Source organism: Primulina huaijiensis, unplaced genomic scaffold, assembly GCF_012295235.1.
Source record: "Primulina huaijiensis isolate GDHJ02 unplaced genomic scaffold, ASM1229523v2 scaffold37775, whole genome shotgun sequence".
Taxonomy (NCBI): Eukaryota; Viridiplantae; Streptophyta; class Magnoliopsida; order Lamiales; family Gesneriaceae; genus Primulina; species Primulina huaijiensis.
In genome coordinates, this window is record NW_027358831.1 from 273390 (window position 1) to 293800 (window position 20411).

At 33.3% G+C, this 20411-nt stretch overlaps 3 protein-coding genes across 6 annotated transcripts; all 3 read left to right on the forward strand.

The window, feature by feature from the left end:
- Positions 1-2077: 2077 nt before the first annotated feature.
- On the forward strand, positions 2078-5247 carry LOC140968764 (uncharacterized). The gene is made up of 4 exons (XM_073429865.1): positions 2078-2692; positions 3108-3491; positions 4099-4680; positions 4844-5247. The coding sequence occupies exons 1-4, from the start codon at positions 2234-2236 to the stop codon at positions 4973-4975; spliced, it is 1557 nt and encodes a 518-aa protein (XP_073285966.1). The 5' UTR covers positions 2078-2233; the 3' UTR covers positions 4976-5247.
- Positions 5248-6906: 1659 nt separating this feature from the next.
- Positions 6907-10267, forward strand: LOC140968669 (bZIP transcription factor 29-like). Of its 4 annotated transcripts, none has more exons than XM_073429698.1 (5): positions 6907-7183; positions 7314-8550; positions 8619-8751; positions 8839-8923; positions 9824-10267. In XM_073429698.1, exons 2-5 carry the CDS (start codon positions 7592-7594, stop codon positions 10051-10053), a joined length of 1407 nt encoding a protein of 468 aa, XP_073285799.1. In that variant the 5' UTR covers positions 6907-7183; positions 7314-7591; the 3' UTR covers positions 10054-10267. The 4 variants fall into 4 exon arrangements, with proteins under 4 accessions (XP_073285799.1, XP_073285800.1, XP_073285801.1 ...); XM_073429699.1 differs by having other exon boundaries at positions 7343-8550; XM_073429700.1 differs by having other exon boundaries at positions 7546-8550.
- Positions 10268-11865: 1598 nt separating this feature from the next.
- Positions 11866-13455, forward strand: LOC140968670 (probable methyltransferase At1g29790). The gene has a single exon (XM_073429701.1). The coding sequence runs from the start codon at positions 12007-12009 to the stop codon at positions 13246-13248; it is 1242 nt and encodes a 413-aa protein (XP_073285802.1). The 5' UTR covers positions 11866-12006; the 3' UTR covers positions 13249-13455.
- Positions 13456-20411: the final 6956 nt, after the last annotated feature.

Consider the following 20411-nt stretch of genomic DNA (forward strand, 5'->3'; position numbering starts at 1 on the left):
ACAACTTTGAAATTATAAAATTTATTATGATAAGGTTAATTTTGTCATTACAATCTAATATATAAATTTAATCACTCTTATTAAAATCATACCAAACATTAAATATAATATCCTACATCTTATATATCATTAACTTATTCTTATATTATATCACATGTTTATCATATCGTGTGTACCAAACTATACTTAAAATTAATAATTATCTCAATATTTTCAATTTTCAAATTCTGAAATACTTGTCTTCGTCTCCAAACACGTCTCAAGGCTCTCAATAATGATATCATTACTGCTATTTCATAATGATAATGATAATTAATAAAAATGAAAGCTCAAATTCATAACTTTTAAATTGTATTCATGATCAAACTCGTCACCTCGTGATAATTATGTAGTTTCATATTTTTTGTTTGTTAAAACCATGTATTACAAAAGTTTGTATTATTTAAGTGATATTAATATTTATGCAAGTAATTGGATTATTTTATCAATTTTTTTAAGTGGATTTGAAAAAAAATTTGGTTGATTCAACCGATATTTGAAGTGGTGATGAAAATAGTTATTTAATTCACGCCAGGTCGAGGATAAAGATTACAAATCTGGCCCACCTCGTTAAAATTTCTAGATTATTTGAAGCCATGATAAGGACTATGTCATGCCTCAAAATCGAAACGCGTTATTGGCGTTGTTTAACAATTAAAATCGCAAAAAAAATATAAAAAGCCAAGTAGTATATAAAATAGCCAAAAGTCAGTCTATTACATAATCATAACTATTTTTACAGTGCATAACACAATTGCGGAAAAGATGACGTAAAGGAAAATAAAATTAAAATAGGTGCTTGAAACTTCATGTCTCGAACTTGATCACAAACCTCGAAACATGTATTGTTCATTTTCTTCCACTTGATCTTCACCCTTATCTGGGGAGGGAAGTAAGATGGTGATTGTTTGGAGAAACACTCAGTATGTAAGGGGTCAATCATATTAAACTGGTTATTATATTTTATTCGATGATACGAAAATAATAAATCTGAGCTATGTTGACAGATATTAATTTATTATATTTTTATCAATATCAAAAAAATTAGTTGTGCATTTGAGTTGATAATTATTTATCATAATATAATTTTTAAAATAAATATATATTTTAAATAATAACAAATAAAATAAATTAAATAACATTGAAAATAAAAGGTGTATATTTGATTGAATTTATTTATTAATGGTAATTTGACTTAAAAGTAATTTAAGTTGAAGATAAAATTGACTTTTTATTTTGATCATGTACCAATATCTCAATTTTTAAATAGTTTTTACACCAATTAAGCCATTTAGAGAAGTTTATGTATCAATTTATCAACAGTTCATGTACTAAAACGAATTTTAATATTTATTTATCTACACACTTATTCATCTATTTGTCTACTTTTAACTTCTCATTCAGACTCTACAATGATGTCTCGTATCAACTTAATGTTTATGTAGTATCAATGTCACTAATAGATATCTAATTACATTGTTAGAGTTTACTCCTCCAAAATATAATAATTTTTTTTTTTATGTTTCCTAAATAAATTTATTGACTCGTTAGATGGATACACGAACATATTTCACTATAAAAAAGTCAAAATCAATGATTACTTGAGATTCAGACTTATTGGACATGCCATACTAAAAAAGAATGATACTTTCACTGTGTGTATGTTATGTGTTAAATAACTACTAACATATCGTATTTGCAAGACTAACTCTAACAAGTTGCGCGTGACTTAAGCATTTGATGGACCGAGAGAAATTCCGACACCAACTGATTGTTTTACATGGTTTTCAGCGATTTTGAAATTTGACATATATGTTGATGATCTAAAAATTAGCATTTGACTGCAAGAAATGCTTCATATTTAACATATAACAAATCATGTCATTTTCGTTGAACACCTATTTTATTTGGAATAACAACATGATATATAAGTTTAAACTACGACCTAAATGGGCTTGGATGGGATGGGCTGGGCTGGGCTGGGCTGGGCAATTTAACTGGACTCCGATCCAATAGAAGAGAGAATTTTAACGCACTCCAAGCTCCAGCTCCAGGGTTTAGGCGTTATCTAGTTGTTCTCAACCATTTTCCTTTCTCCATGTACACCAAACCCTAATTTTCTTTGAGATGTTCGTTCTCTGTTATTCCATTTGGAGCTCAAGGAAGTTGAGGAGATAAGATATCTGAGCAATAGATGGGCAAGAAGAAGAAATTCATCGACAAGAAGAAGTCGGCGACATTCCAGCTCCTGTCCAGAGACACGTCTGACCCGAATTACACTTCGGATCCCTCTGGCGACCGGGTTTTCGTGCGGGTCGATAATAATGGCTACCCACTCGATTCTTTGACTGGTGACGGAGTGCCGAAGGACGACGTATCTCTAAGGAATCCTGATTTTATTTTTGCCGATTCCCCAGAAGATTGCGGTGGCGATTACGAGGAAGGGAATTATGATTTTGTGGGATCTGGTAATTACATGAATCAAAATGCGGCGTTACCTGATCATGTACGAAAGGAGATTTTGGAGCTGGGGTTTCCGGATGATGGGTATGACTATTTGACTCATTTGCGGGAGATCAAGAACAGGGGCGGCGGTTCAACGTATTATGATAATCCCAAGGCTAGCTTATTGCAGCTCCCGCTAGATGTAAAGGTAAATTGACTAAATATATATATTTATTTTATTTACCAACGTATAATGATGTGTTCAGTTTGAGCGTATACTTGTTTTTATGATTTTATGAATCGAGTTATATATTGTCCCATTTTTTTAGGAAACAACATATTGATATTTCTTCAGAATTGGAAAATAATCATGTCGACAGTAGCTGCTGGTTGTGTATAATGTGAGTTTCACAAGTTCTACGTGTATAAATTTGGTGAAAAGACGAGATGATAACTGTTGGTAATTCCATATGGAGCAGTAATTGTTTAAAAACATCTTATCTTATTGATAATTAGTTGGTCATTGTTTTTCTATCACTTCAAAAATTACAAGATTTTTGTTTGTTTTGATTTCATCATTTATACGATAATTTATTTCTCCATTTACTTGTATTACTTGATAGGCATATGACTCATCAAGGGTTGACGTTCACAAGATAAATGATGTTTCTGTTGAGAAATCAATCTATAGTGTTGCTGCCAAGACAGTCGGTGTGAGATTACAGAAAGTCTTGGATGCTGACGTGGCAGCCATGCTTGATGACAGTGATTCGTCCAAGTTCGGATCTGATGTTGAGGATCTGGAAGAGGATTTTGTTGTCACAGCAAATCTCTTAGAAGGAGCAGTTGATGACGATATCGATGCGAAGTTGAACCTCACAGGGGGATCAATGGCTGGTCACAGTCAAAGTGGTAATTTTGGTGTGCCAGAAAATGTGGATGTTAATTCGGTCTTAGTCAATGAGAACCCGAGAGTTCGACGGCCTTTAGATGAGCAGTTTGACTTGGTGAGTTCTGTTTTTCATTTCCTTAAAGTATGTGTATAACTTTTGTGAAATTCAATAAAATGAAACTTGTGGTTTTATTTTCGAGGAGCTTAGGAACAATTTTCAAGTGAATGCTTTGAACCAAGGGATGAAAAAACTAGTCAGGTTACTGTATTTTATTCATAGTTATTAAAGATGCAAGTCACATTAAGGCGCATGAGGGTGGTTTAGGTGAGGGGTAGTATAGTCACCCCTTCGTAAGCATTTGTATGGATTTTAGTTTCGCCTTTCTATTGATTGATATCTGATATATATTTATCAACTATCGAACAATATTAGACAAAACTATTTAACAAAGTGCCTATTTTAATGCATTTAAGGCACTGAGGCACATGCCTCATGTCGAGGCATGTCTTCCCACCTGAGGTCGTGCCATGCCTTGCGCATTGGCAAAAGGTTAAGGGGCACACATCGCTGCATTCATTAGATTCTACAAAGCAACTGAAGTTGACTCCTTTACTGATAAAAGCTACAGAGTATACAGATTTTTTGTTGTCATTTGTATTGCGATGGTATACTTCTGTTGTCTTGCTTTTAAAAATTATCATGCTGATGGTATTTCATACAGCTTGAACTTCATGAATATGCCTCTGATAATGAACATAGTGATTACTCGGATGAGGAAGAAGAGTGTCAGGAGTCCCTTGCGGAAAAACTCAATCTTGCTTTCAAGGAACGTCCTTCAAACCTCTTGCATGATGGCAAGGGAACAGATGATGTTGAGTCACCCGAATCTACTGCAGATGTAGATGTGATTCGCAGGTGCAAGGAATATGCTGTTGAATATGAAGGAGAAAATGAAAACGAGGAGGAAACATTTGTTGAAAGTAGCGACGAGTCAGAAGTATGGGATTGTGAAACTATCGTTTCTACTTATTCAACTCTTGACAATCATCCTGGTAAAATTGGAGTTCCAGAGGCAAGGAGGAAGAAGAAGCTAGCTGAAACCATATTTGGTGCCTCTGACGCACCTAACCAAGTGATTGCTCTGAAAGGAAAAGAAAAGATTGCTGTAGATTTTTTACCTCATAGTAGAAAACATGTCGAACAGAAATCAAATGATGAGAGAGAGGCCAATTCTAAGAAAGCTGCACTTCAGGAGAGGAAGCCACACGGTCAAGAATCAAAGGAGGAAAAGAAAGAAAGAAAGGTAGTATAAAATTGTGAAGTTTACATTATTATTGATAAATATTCTTGCTTTTTCAGTGACTTGACTAACTGATTTAATCTTGATGGCCTCATCCTTTTTCACAATTTCTGCATAGGCTTTCTTGGTTTAGTTGGATTGTCAAATCTGGTCAGTTCATTTGCAGGGTGCTGTGAAATTAGATCGACGTGAAGCACGGCAGAGGAAAAAGGAAATGAGAGGCCTTTACAAATCGGAAGCCCAGAATGCCCAGAAAGTTGCAGCTTTCACTGGTCCCTCATCTATTCATCTAATGTGAACACCATGCGCTTGTTCGTGTTATTTATTTAATTTCCTTCTGGGTCTTTTAGCTGTTTCGAACCTCCACTTCTTGGATTGTTTGAGCTGCATAACAGATAGGGTTGGTGGAGAAACAGAAGAGAGGGTTTAGGGAAACTGGAAATTTTCAGCAATCGACTTGTGATTTCATTCCATGTGATATGACCTTTATAATGGCAGAAGTGTACACAACTACCCAACACAGGATTGAATCTTATCTTTTCTGAATTGAGTGATTTGGCTGCTCTTTAATCCGCAAAGTCGATACCATTTTTTCCTATATATATAATGGACCTTAGCCTGCTGATTGCATCAGAATAGAACATATATACACTGATAGCCCTTTATTTAGTGGGAAAAAGACCAGAACTCTAAAGCATTCAAATAACAATCTTCCCTTGTCGGAGGAACTCGAATTTATTGTACTTAGTTGTTTTAGTGTATACATTAATTTCTAGTGTATATTGAATTATTTTAAGTTTATTTTAAAGAAATGTAATGTGCATTAAATAAGTCGAACACCGATTTCGACAACAATTTGGACTATAAGCTTTTCACGATAGAACGAATTATACTTCGCCAATAATCAAAATATACACACGCCTCCTTTCCAGGTATGTCCATCGATTTTTCTTGACTGTTGTATTCAAACCAAAATTAAGATGTAGATCGATTACAACTGCTCCATCGTGAAGTTATTTAGGTTGGTCATCAATTGAAACATAACCTTCCAATTTTTTTTAAAATTATTATTTGACTTGGGGTAGTGAGAATGTTACTATCGAATCTGAATCTGATACATCATCCCGAATTTGAGATGTTGATGTCATATGAGCTACTAATCAATAATTTCTTCCAATTGACGTCATTGTTGCATGCTAATAAAATAAAGATTAAATATCTTGTGAAGTGATCTCGCATGTCTATAATCAGAAGAAAGATTGACTGGATCTATAATTATCATTAATAGTAATATTTTTTTTTATATAAAAACAATATTTTTTTTCACGAATTAAGTCAAATCAAATATCCGTCTTACAACATACCGTTTTACATATGTTTTTGCGTAAAATAAATAATACATAATGTTTATCTAATCTAAAATTATGATATAAAAAACAAAAACTAATCTTAAATACTAAGAAGATCCGGTGCTCCAAAATGAAAATTTGCCTTTCTAGCTTTAACCAGGAATAAATTAAATCTTTGTAAACTGGAAATTCAATTACATGTAAAAGCCATAACCGAGAACATGCAGAGTCACCGAGCCACATATATTATAGTATATATAGCCAATTTGGTTAGAAGATGACCAAAACGGATTGCCAATACTCTCTGCAACGCAAAAAATAAAACGAGTTTTGTAGTATGAAATCGAAAAATATATCACAGGCAATGGTTTCTTAAGGTTCAAGAAAAATAAGTGAAATCCATGAATTGAATTATCCAAAACATTCACTCAAAATGGTCAACATCTACATTCATATTTAATCATCTAAAATTTTCTGTTCCTCACACATCTTACTTCTGCTTCTTTCAAGGGTTATCATGGAATTCAAAATGTAATTTGATTTTATAAATATTACAGTAAATGTTGCAATTTATTTTTACAAAATAATATAATATTTTAAAGTTTGTGGTAGACTTGGAGAATTCCATTTGATACGAATATTTGACCAAATTATTTGAATCTCATCCCGAATCTACTAAAAGATTGATGAAATATTTGATATTTTTATTTTAATTTGTGTAATTATTGACAATCGTTGTTGATTGGATATAATTTTTTTATTGCATGAAGTATATAAATGACATAAAATCTTCTTGTAAATAACATGTTTGTAATAAAGTGGGCCCAGAGTTAATGCGGATGACATTTCTTTGCTCGAAATGCAAATGCAAATGTAATTGAAATGGATAGGGGGATGGAAGCCTGCACTCGACTGAGATAGCGATAAAGGAAAAAACATTTTCACACTCCATTCTCCCTCACTAGTCTATTTAACAATTATTCCGTCATTTTTTATGCAATCCAAAGTTTTTGTCTTCTAACGATATCACCGCCGTTCTCAGCGGGAAATTCGCTCAAAAGTCCATTTTTTCGTAATAAATATATATTTCAATTTCAGGGTTTTCGTCATTGAAGAAGCTAGCTGAAAGGGGTGTTTTCTGCTCCTTTTGTTCACAGGTGCGACCGTTTTGTCAATGCGTTTTGGATTTTATCTTGTTTCTGTTCTTGTTTTTGTTTTTTTAATTCTGGTACCTGTGCGTCGTTGTGTTTTTCGTTTTTGGGGTTTTTTTTTCCATTGATGTTCGAGTACGAATGAACTGAATATGGTGTCTGAAGATTTTGAATGGGAGTCACAGTGAAGTTCGCATTTGGGGTTCTTGAATAAAAGGCTTTATTTTTCATAGCTGAAGGAATTCGGTGATTGTGATTTTGAGGGTCGTTTATTGTGTTGTATTGAGATAACTGGGGAAGGTTTTCTGTTTACGTATTTGATTCTCCGATCCGTTTGTTGGCATAAAGTTCGAGCTTTTGTTGTAAAGGGTCCAAGGTTTGATTGTGTGAATCCTCGGAGTTTGGTCCATTTTGATGGCTCAGCCCAATTTGAAACAATCCGTGAATCAAGCTTTCAATGTAGGGGGCTCTCATGCGAGGTCTATATCCCAACCCTCATTTTTTGCAAACAATTCCTTGCCTCCTTTGAGTCCTTTCCCTCCAAGCGAATCGTCACTGGCTTCATCGAACTCAAACATGAAAGATGTGTCCATGGAGGAGACAGACGTTAGTTCTAGAGGTCCTCCTATGGCTCCGTCCATTCGGAGGGAAAATTTGTTTCGAGCCACTGACAGCCTCCCCCCTCGTAGAGGACATCACCGTTCTAATAGTGATGTTCCATTAGAATTCTCAGCTGTGATTCAGTCTTCTCCTCAGTTGCTTCCGATAAGTGGTCAAGGGATGTTTGGAAGAACTGCAAGTATGAGAGAGAATATGGGAAATGACAAGCCCTTTGGGCTGATGAGACAAGATATGGATATCCCAACTCATAGAAAGATCAGTGCAGATGGAATAGGTGACAGAAGATCAGAGGGAGAGGTTGTGGACGACTTGTTTAACTCTTTGATTAATTTGGATCAAGTGAATGCTTTGAATTCCTCTGTTGTCGAGCATAAAGATAATGGAACAAAGTTAAGTGGTGGCGACAGCAGCAATACCGAGTTAGAAATTATCTCAAAGCATGGAACAAATTTGAGGGAGGGAGTCAAAAGGAGTGCCACTGGAGATATTGCACCGCCAGCTCGTCATTACAGAAGTCTTTCAGTGGATAGTGCCTTTGGGAATTTTGAATTTGGTGATGAATCACCGAAGTTACAGTCTTCCTTGTTCAATCGGGCGGATCAGATCTCACCAAGCAATTCGGCGAGCGACAACTCAGTTAAGCTAAATATTGAATTTGGACATGGTGAATTTAATGAAGTTGAGCTGAAAAAGATTGCGGCGGATGAGAGACTTGCAGAAATTGCTGTATCAGACCCTAAACGGGCAAAAAGGTATGGTTAAAACAATTTTACTGACACAGCTGCTGATGTCAAGCTTTTTTACGTAGTTTTTTTTTCAGGATATTGGCTAATAGGCACTCAGCTGCTCGTTCCAAGGAGCGGAAGCTGCACTATATATCTGAATTGGAACACAAGGTGCAAACTCTGCAAACAGAGGCCACCACACTGTCAGCTCAATTTACTATTCTACAGGTTTGTAGTCAGTGACTGGCCAGTTATCATGCATTTTTTGCAATGAACACCAATAATGTGGTAACACGAGTCATGTTTCATCTGCAGAAAGACTACAGTGAGCTAACCAATCAGAACAATGAATTGAAGTTTCGTCTTAAAGCTATGGAGCAACAGGCACATCTCAGAGATGGTATTCATATTTCATCCATTACTATAAATTTGTATTTCGATTTTTTGCTCTCGTTTGATAATGCGCTTATTCTCACCCAGATAGTATGCTCTCGTACCATATAGAGCAGATGAGAAACATATCCTTGTAGCATTTTAGAATGCTTTATATTACCCGATTATAAATTGTAATTACATTCTATTTTCACTCTTCTTTAACATTTCTTTGCATTCTGTGTTGCACAACCTTGGCACAGTATTTTGTCAGAGTCATTTAAAAAATCTTTTAAGGAATTTCCCGAGATAGTATGACTTGTGATACTTTTACTTAAACAGTAGCTACTCTCTACAGTTTTGACATATTACTGATTCTGTATCTTCTCGCATATTTCTTCTAGTTATACTCACGATCACAATTCATGTTTCTGGAGCCTGTCCAGCAAAGCAGCCGCTCTAGTAATTCAAGTTTTATCTATTCATATGCTTTTAGAATCCTACATGCGTTTTCCATTCATCTGCTTTGTTTATAGACGATGAAATTTAGATCTCATCGACTTGAATTTTATCAAGCATTCACATCTGTTGCTAAGTTGACCATGGTGACATGGTACATCTGTTGAAGTATCATGAACGGCATTAGGAATCTGAAACAATTACTGTGCTAAAGGGTGGTGCATTGTATGGAATCTGCTGCTTGTAATTATTTGACATGGTTCCAGCCTTTGGAGTGTGCAAAAAATCTCAAGAAATTCAAACCACTGTACTTGCTGCTTTTTGTATTTAGCTATAGCAACTTAGTTAGATTTTTGTTCAGAATAACTTTCTATGTAGAATATTAGTTACTTTTGTTATTTTTTATGATATTTTTTTATCGGCCGTGAGCTGGATAAAAGAATTGTCTTCCGAACTTTTTATGGGGCAGCTTTACATGAAGCATTGACTGCCGAAGTTCAACGACTAAAGCTTGCAAAGATGGAGCTTAGGGAAGATGGAAGAACATCTAATGGCATTGCACAACAGGCCCCTGTAAAGCACCAGATGTGGCAACTCCAACAACTTCCACCAAATCAGCAGCACGATCAAATCCGACGATTATCAGTGCCAGCATCCACGAACTCTACAACTGCTTCAACTGCTCCTGCCTCCGCATAAAGGCACAAATGGCGAGATTTGAATCTATCAACTTTTACTGTGTTTTGTGGTTATTAGAGAATAACTGTTCTGTTCATCTGATTGTATGCTGATGTATAAAGGAGGTATACTACAGTTTGACTTGACTTTTAAGCTAAGCTGCCGGGTGTTGTTCCTGTCTGTATCACTGCTATAAATCTATATATTCTTTAGAAATCCATTGTTACTCTTTGGACATGAGTTTTTGCCTCTCTTGTCGTGGACCTTTGGTAGAACAAAAACAAAAATAGATGCATCTGTCAGCATTTCCTCTGCTCGAGGTCGAAATGGGTGTATAACATTGAAGTTTATTTTTGGCCATCCAAACACCAGAGCCACTGTAATAATTGGTAACACGACGATAGAATCTGCTGTTACTATTTTTAAGTGTATACTCCTAAACTCTCAGAATAAAGTAGTAGTTTACAAATTATGTTTTTTTATTCAACTTTTTGTAATATTAGCGTAGCTGTCGTGTAAATAAGGATAATTACCTATTTTTGTCCCACTAAATTTTTCTTGTTTTAGTTTCAGTTCATACAAATGACAAAAACTTGTGTGAGACGATCTCACGGGTCGTATTTTGTGATACATATATCTTATTTGTGTCATCCATGAAAAATATTACTTTTTATGTTAAGAGTATTATTTTTTATTGTGAATATCGGTAGGGTTGACCCGTCTCACATATAAATATTCGTGAAACCGTCTCACAAGATACCAACACCATACAAATCATGTCACCATTAGAATTTAGAGGCTCGATGACCCTGTCATCCGAGGATTTTAATGAAAAATATCCTCAAATCTTGTCTATGAGTTATCTTCTGGCTTATCCTTTACTTGTATAACATAATCACTTAAAGAACTCAACTTTTAATCACTTCTTAAAAAATTCTATCATAATATTATAATTATAATTTTTCTCAGAATATAATAGTTTAGAATGATTTGATCATACAATTTCTAGTATATTTTGAAATGTACAATGATAATTTTATTATTTCAACAAAATCAAATGTGCCATTTGTTTTTTCAAAGTACTTTCCAAGTTCTCTTTTCAAATTAAAATCAAATATCCCTTATATATATATGTCAGCCACCATGAAATTATGTCCTTTAAAAAACGTGAAGTGCTACATTTTATATATTGAAAAAAGAAACTTATCCTGTTTTAAATACCATATATCCAATTGGAATTGGGTAGCGAATTAAATTATCCAATTTTAATTAAAAAAATTGTGTAGTATATAGTGTGCCTAATATTTTCATTTTTAGGGGAAAAACACATTAAACAGAGTGCACTCCATCCAAAATTTCTCCCAAAAAAATAAATAAATAAATAAAATTTGAACTGGTAGGGCTGATTTGTAGAAGGAAATTTGGGCATGGATACACACATGCATATATAATTTAAAAGAGTATTTTTTGTGATACGTGATCTTTATTTGTAAGACCGATCAACTCTACTCATATTTATAATAAAAAATAATATATTTTTGCATAAAAATAATTTTTTTATAATTGATCCAAATAGAATTTATAACTCATAAAATTGATTTATGAGATTGTCTACCGAAAATTTTTATGGATTTTAAAAACTTTGACTTTTTGCCTAACAGACCAAATCATAGCCGTCGATTTTTACATCTCGATCCACAACAAGATATTATTTCACGGTTTCACCCCAATTTGAAGCAGATCCCGCAACCCAACTGGATCTACGTACACGTTTACGGTTCAAATAGTACCGACTAACACTCCTTATAACCATGTTTAAACGTACAGTATCAGTATCAATGTCCTACTCAAAATAAATTCTCTATAGCTTGCTCGTTCACTCTCTGAAGCGGAATCTTGATTCTATCACTGTTTATATTTTCACTTTCTGCCTTCTTTTACTATCTGGAGATTGGGATTGATTAGGCAACAAAAATGGGTTCTGTTTCTTTGAAAATCGGAGATGGAACAGCAAGATTCAAGAGGGCATCTGTTTGTTCCTCTTCTGTGAATTTGATTATGCTTTTTTCAGTAATAACCACAAATGTCTTTGCTTTTTATGCTTTCAAATACCAACCCACTACAGTTCACCAGAATCCAAAGAACATGGCTGTGATCTCAGAAAAAGTGACTTTAATTCTGAGAGAGATCGAATCTTCGCAGAAGAAGCTAGCCCAGATGGAGAAAGAAATACTGGGGTATGAAAGCCTCGACCTTTCGAGACTCAATGTTGCGAATGAGCTCAAAGAGTTCTTAAACCCCCATCAGCTGCCTTTAGGGAAAGATTCGAGAACTGGAATCACTGAGATGGTGGCATCTGTGGGGCATTCTTGTGAGAAATCTGTGGATTTGCTGTCCCAATTTATGAGTTACAAAGTCAATGGGCTCTGTCCTGATGATTGGAGCCTTGGTCAGAAGTTGATTCTTCAAGGATGTGAGCCTTTGCCGAGGAGGAGGTGCTTTGCGAAGACAGTTCCTAAGGTGGGTTTACAGCCTTTTCCTGTGTCACTTTGGGAAAATGTTAGTGAAAAGGCATTTAGTTGGAGTGGTATAGGATGTAAGACTTTTGCTTGTTTGAAAAGTAAGAAATTGAATCGGGATTGTGCTGGTTGTTTTGATATTGCTAATGGCTATGAGAATCAAAGATACGTTAAGGCACGAAGCAAGAATGATTTCCTTATTGATGATGTGTTGGCTATGGGAAATGGTGGGATTAGGATTGGATTTGATATTGGTGGCGGCTCGGGGACTTTTGGTGCTAGAATGGCTGAGAAAAATGTGACTATGGTGACTGCCTCTCTGAATGTGGATGCGCCATTTAATGAATTCATTGCCTCTCGGGGACTTTTCCCTTTGTATTTAAGCTTGGATAACAGGTTTCCGTTTTATGATAATGTGTTTGATTTGGTTCATGCGGCTAATGGATTGGATATTGGGGGTAAACCTGAGAAATTAGAGTTCTTGATGTTTGATATTGATCGTGTACTTAGGGCTGGTGGATTGTTTTGGTTGGATAACTTCTACTGTTCCATCGATGACAAGAAACGGGATCTAACTCGGTTGATTGAAAGATTCGGATACAAGAAGTTAAAGTGGATCCTGGGAGAGAAAGTTAATGGTCCAGGGAAATCAGAATTATACTTGTCTGCTGTTCTACAGAAACCAGTAAGAATATAACGAAAAGCTTCTCCCGGAAATTCTTAACGTTTCATACTATAAAGATTCATTGAATTCTATTACTTTACACTCTCAAGATTTCTTTTTAGTGCTAAATAAGTGGTATTGGCTGTTATTTTCTTCTCTGTAATGGCAATTGCAACCGAGGATGGTCTGTTTAGTTCTCTTTCTTTTTATATGCATTAAGGTTTATATCTTTTCCTTCTCTATTGTCAGTTACTAGTCAGTAGACAGTTAAAATATCAAGGCCATCATTTTGTAATTCAAAGTTATGTAATTAAGTAGCATCCAAAATTCATACAAGTTAGAATCAGAATGATGCCCTTTGGTTATTCCGAGTTGCAATGACAAACTGGACTTGATCCGTGCTATCTCGAGTTCGTAGGCCAAGTTACATAGTCAATATTTATTAGCACCAAGACAACCGTATCACAACTTATCTATGATTTAGTTCATTAGTCTATTCTGTTGTTTCCCCCTCCCCTCATTATAGGCATTGGTCCCTGAATACTTGCCTAAGAACATGGAAACGACAAATAACTATTCCAGTATGAAGTGTAGTTTCATTTCTTGTCGATTAAATCTTCATCTTTGTCCATAAATCGATACAAGTAAAAGCATTAGTGATTACCTCCTCATATCCGCATTTGACCCATCCCCGAGTTTGTCGTGTGCGAATTTCTCCAGTTTCTTTCTTATTTCACAATTTGTTTCTACTTCATTTATGCAGCTGTCTTCGGAATTATTGTTTGATCATGTGTCTGTAGATGCTTCTTGTAGTAGTTGGATCTATTCAAGATTTTCATTACCATGTTTTCTGTGTCATTGTATATTCGTTTCGATTGGATCAGTTGACCTCGAGTTAATCAGATTTGAACCCCCATTGAATGATTCTTTAAGACCGAGCCTTTTCACAGTAGGTGAATTATTGCAATTACCCATTTTGCAACTCACTTTTATTCTAATTTAGTTATTGGAAAATTCGTAGCATTCCCGAAGCTGGATGTTGAAATTCTTAACGTGCCCTGTGGCTGTGGAGTTTTGTATGGAATGTTGTTACTTTCAGTTTTAGTGTTGGATCCTACCCGCTCGTCCTTTCTCTGTATCTTCCTTTCAAGATTCTCATTGCCTCTGGATAAAAGGATTTTTGGTTTAAATCTTTCTCTGTCACTTACTTTCAAGATTCTCGTTGTGTCTGGATGGAAGGATTTTTTATTTAGATCGAAAGGTTCGAAATGACAAATTTCAAATATCTGAATACGAACGCAACCTCAAGGGATCCACCGAGGAAGATGTAGTGGATTTTGTTCTTACTATAATACCCATATTTTTTATTTGTTGCCACAAACTTTTTTTTTAGCTTATTGATAATTTCAGACATTCTTTTTTTTTATTACTTATAATTAATTTTGTAGATTTTAAAAATCGAGAGGTATCAAGATTTTTTATATACTCTGTAGAAGGTTAATAATGATATTCAAAATAAAATTTTGTTGAATTTTAAAAGTTAAAGTGAGATTCAATCTTGACATTTAAAAACTTTACGAAACTTGTACAGTTTTTGAAAATGTAATTGGACTTTTAATAATTTCATCCCGTTTATTAACATACAAACATTAAAAGTTAAATTACAATTATAATTTGTCGGAAAATGCATTTGGTACAACCTAAATATTTGAATAGATTTTTAAAATTTATAAACCACGTATTTCTCTCTCTATTTCCCACCACTCATCTCTTCTGGATCTCACATTCAAAATGTATATTTATATATACAATAATTGTCTCTTTGTATCTTTATATATTTTTCATTTTCTCTATTTACTAAATGAAATCTTAATAAAACTAAAAGATTCCATGAAATTTCATGGAATTTGGATTATATTAACAAAATAACTTATTTTTTCATTTTCAAAACTAAATAAAATATCATTTTATCAAAAAACAATACATTTTATTCACACATTTACCGTACAAGCGAAAAAATTATTTTGAAATTTTGCTGTCACATATGATAAAAATTAAAGATTTAAAATTCATTTTTAATGAGTATAATGAATTTTTATAACAACTTGGATTAATCATTTTTGTAAAACGATGACGAACACGAAGTAGTTGCTATAAGGGCTCACTATACAGTTACGCAGGCGTCGGCCCGGGCACGTGGCGTGACATAATGGTAACATAGACAGTCACTAGCAATGAACACCGAGAAATAAGTGTTATGCGGGGAAAAGTGTTACGTACATGAGAGTCATATCTTGAACCTGCGAAGCAAAGTGCTACATGACGGGAGTCATCTATTGAACATGTAGGAAGTCACGTCTAGATTATCGACGTTGGTGGATCGAGGGGTCAGGCCGCGACGAGGGTGTCGCGTTCTTAAGGAAGGGTGATTGTGTTGTCCTACATGGTAAAAATTAAATATTTAAAAATAGTTTATAATTGATTACAATGTACTCTTACAATAACTTGAGTTGATCATTTTTGTAAAACAATGACATATATGAAATAATAGCTATATGAGCCCATTATATAGTCTCACAGACACGAACTCGAACCTGAGACGTGACAGATACCACCAGTCAAACCACCACAGATGAAGAGTCGGCCGACGCCCCCACAAACTCATGATAGAGATACCTTTCTAGGCTCCCACCTTGCCTTGAGAGACAACTCTCTGTTATATACATACATATATCTATATATATATATATATCTATCTATATATATATAACACTGAACATTATGCAAATAATCAGCATCAAAGTACAACTAAACTACAAAAGCCAATAATAACAAAACGACACTCAAATTACGTATGCTTTAGGGAAACAATACAGTCAACATATTATATGGTTATATGTTAAAAATATATATTAAAAAAAACAAATAATTTGGTTTACACTAAAGTTGATTGATCGAAATCATAACCTCAAATTATGCACACACTTGAAGATGGAATTTTTATTTTTCTAATATTCGATATGTTATGTTATCTTCTTTTATCTTATTTAATTAGATATTTAAATTATAAGTACCTTCTTATTAATAAATAGTACTAAACATTCGATCTATATTAAAATAACATCTTATAGGTAACTTTTTGTTACTGGAAATGTATGATTAGTTGCCTATATGAAAATACATAAAATTATAAAAACAAAATCAAAATAAAAAATCATTAAACCGGGAATTTTTTTAAACTTTTTAATTTTAATAATCATTATCATTTCAATGTTTTGGATTCCATATAGTTTTTACGAAATTATTAAAATTGTGATAATTAAAATAAGTAAAGAATTGCATCTACAAATAAAAATATGTTACCCTTTTTCTGTATTGATGGTATGTACTATGAATTTTAATTCTGACAAAATTGACCAATTTTGCAATTCAGTTGATAGGACAAGACGTCCTTTGCTGGTTATATGTGTTATCCTAGGAATCCAATCCTATGATTTTCATGAACAGAAACTCTACGTATTCCAACTTGTTACAGAAGTGGCATTTAGTGTCCCATTGGGATCTATGACAGGATATCTAAGTCTCTCTCTTTTTTGCTTGTTTTGTTTCTTTTCAAATAAAAAGTCAAATTGAGGAAATATAATTTTAAAAATAAAATAATAATAATAATAATAATTTTCTGAAATTTGCAAAAAAATAAAATAAATTCAACTCGATTTGTTTTCAAATAAAATTTTTAACTAGTAAAGAATAAAACATTATCATAATTACCAAGCAAGAACATACTGATTAATGAATAATCCTGGAAGGAACATATTTTTTTAAAAAAAACATTAAAATGTGAATAATTTTTTTATTTTTAACTGTCAAACACATTTTATTTTAATATTATAAAAATTCAGTCACATTTATCTATTCTGATTGAGAGTTTTACACTTAATTTTTAAAAACTCGAGATTTTTTTTATGATAATTACTTTTACATAACGTTTTTTTACAAAATATGTTGATGCAATTAATTCTATTTTTGCGATAAAAAAATTTCACACCGATCCGTTCCGAAATTTTATTAACCTTTTATTTATATGTAGTTATAATTCTATTTCGAGAAGTTAATATATATCAAACCAATCACTAAAGGGATTTCTCATAAATTATTATTGTAAAGATTACATGTGGATAGTCGTTAGCACATGTGCAGCGTCTATCCACGTACCATAAAGATTTACTTTTGTAATATAATTAATACGTAAAAGGTATAAAAAAAAAATTCAAAAAATAAAAAATTAAGAATAATCGAAATAAATATATCATTTTAAAAAAAGTGGTATCTGCCTACATGTCATTCCTCATGTGTCTATGGCTATACAGGTAGATGGATACCTCGGATTATTTCACCCTACCCGTGCAGGCACCTACATGTCATTCCTCATGTGTCTATGGCTATACAGGTAGATCGATACCTCGGATTATTTCACTGCCTGCACGGGTAATGAACGGCCGAGATCACTCCACATGAGTGATCTGGGCCCACCTCCATGTAAAAAAAAATAAAATTGACTCGGAAAAATCCGAGCCGTTGGATCGACCCGATACCTCGATGGCACCAATATTTGGTTGTAATTATTTACTACATTTGATAACACATTATCTGTTGCATAATAGTTAATACATTTACTATGTTATAAATTACATTAAACGCCATTTTATTAGATTATTCAATACATGTCTAACGTCGATTGTTTCGTTTCGTGTAGAAAATAAACATTTATTAATGTTATAAATCATTATTTGGTTAGAGTATCAGATACATGGTGAGTACTAGATTCGTGTCAAATTCGAATATTGGATCGAGATCCAAAATAAATATATTTTCTTTTGGAAGTTAAATTTATTTCCATATTTCCACACACATATATATACACACATATTTATATAATATCCATGTACAATATCGAATGCTTGTAGATAATGTGACAGCGAAATGTTAAAGTTTTGGATTAGATCTCAGGTTGGATAATCAATTATACCGATCTTCTCTTCGCTTCAAAGAAATGGAATATTGAATTATATGTGTATTTGGTCATAATTTAACTTTTGAATGATATTTTATTATTTTACGTGCTTTCCCTTTCGACCGATTCTCAAATCCGATGGAAAATTTTTTAAACATATTAATAAATCAATTTTTCGGTTTTCAAAATTATAATTACTTTTATATCCCCAAACTAATTCCCAATAGCGGAAAAAACGAACTACATGCTTTGATAACATGAGACATTTTATTCCCAATCATGTTTTAGTTGGTTGAAATTCACATCACCCACCCTGCATTTGCGTGCACATGTTAATTAAAAATATATTTCTTGTTTCACGATCTCACTTATCTTTATTCATGAGACGAGTAAACAAAGTCCATATTTTCAATAAAAATTAATGTTTTTGACATAAAAAACAATAGTTTTCATATATGACCCAAGTAGAATATTCGTATTACAAAAATAATCTGTAACACCGTATCACATGAGCTTTTGTGATTAATTATTCCTTTAATATATATTAAAAATACTTTTGATATATGAGTTTTTTGACATAAAAAACAATACTTTTCATATATGAGTTTTTTGACATAAAAAGCAATAAGTTTGTTTTACTATAAGTTTTCTATTAAATTTTATTAAAAATTTTCTTTTTACAAAATTCATGAACCATAATAAAATATTTGGATGATGTAAATCTCATCCACTCTGCTTATTATAAATTCAAGAGTCTAGCCAAAACCATGTAATATTTAATAAATTGAATTAGGTATGACTTTTCAATTAGGTATTTAGTAAGTATAGCCAGCTAGCTGTACTTAGAGTATTAACATGTTCTTTAATATATAAGTTTAATGTCCGACACATGTAACATCATAAATTTCGACAATATTAGATTATTAATATAAGCTCCGACGCAGGAAAAATTAAATATAAATAAAAAGAATCAATTGAAATTGGGGCTGGAGATAAAAAAAAATATTTTTTTTAAAAAAAAAGAGAATTCATATATAAAAAAATTTATTACGTTTTTATTTTATTGTTCGTGGGATTGCGATTAAATTTATTTTAAATGCCCTCGAGAATGATTAACCAAACGGTGCGTTTGGTTGGAGTGATTAGGTGGGTTTATGATTTTTAAACCCACCTAATCCAATGTTTGGTATGATTTTTATTTAACCAATTCAATATTTCCTATGAATGATGAGATTGTATTAGGTGTGATTAAATAATACCTCCTTCCTCCCTATGATTATTTATCCTTCCCATATCCCTATCATATTTCAAATTTTACCCTTTCTCTTTCACCAACGTCGGACCACCTCCGCTGCTGGACCGTCGTCGAGCCACCGTCGGACCGCCGCTGGACTGTCGCTGGACCGCCGACCGCCGTCGGACTACCTCCGTTGTCGGGCCGCTGCCGACCTCCGCCGGTCGTCAGACCCCCTCCCTGCGCCGACCAGCCGCCGACCACGTCGGACTTCCTCCCGCCGCCGACCGTCGGACCACCTCCGTTGTCGGGCCGTCGCCGGAGTAAAGAAGAAAAAATAAAGAAAATGGCAATTTTGTCATTTCGTCATAAATTTCAAAATTATCTCATACTTAAAAATCACACCAAACATAATACTATTTTACATCATATATTACATTTCTATCACAATCATTTTTTTTTATCATTTACATACTAATTATTAGTTTATTTTATCCTCTTACCAAACTCAGCCAAAATGTAAGGATATGCAATCTGACTGGAAACAAGAAAAACAGCAAAAATAATTATTTTAATGATACAATTGCTATGACGCTGTTAGCCATAAGAAAGGAGGTATAATTAATTAATTTACTAAATCGAATTTTTTTTATTTCCTTTACCAGTTACTATTTCTCTTCAAATTTAAAGTCACTTTTTTTTTTCTTCTCATATTTTTCTTATATTTTAAAGAAGTTGCAAAAAACAAGATCATATATTTTCATATATATGTATATAATTTTTCCCAAGAAAAATTGATATTATGTTTATCTATTGTACCTGTCTTCATACTAATCAATGAAGTGACACTTATCTATTATATGTACAATTTAAAAATACTTCATCACATCAAATAGATGAGAGTCACTTTTTTTTATATATATAATCATTTTAAAAATACAAAAACTA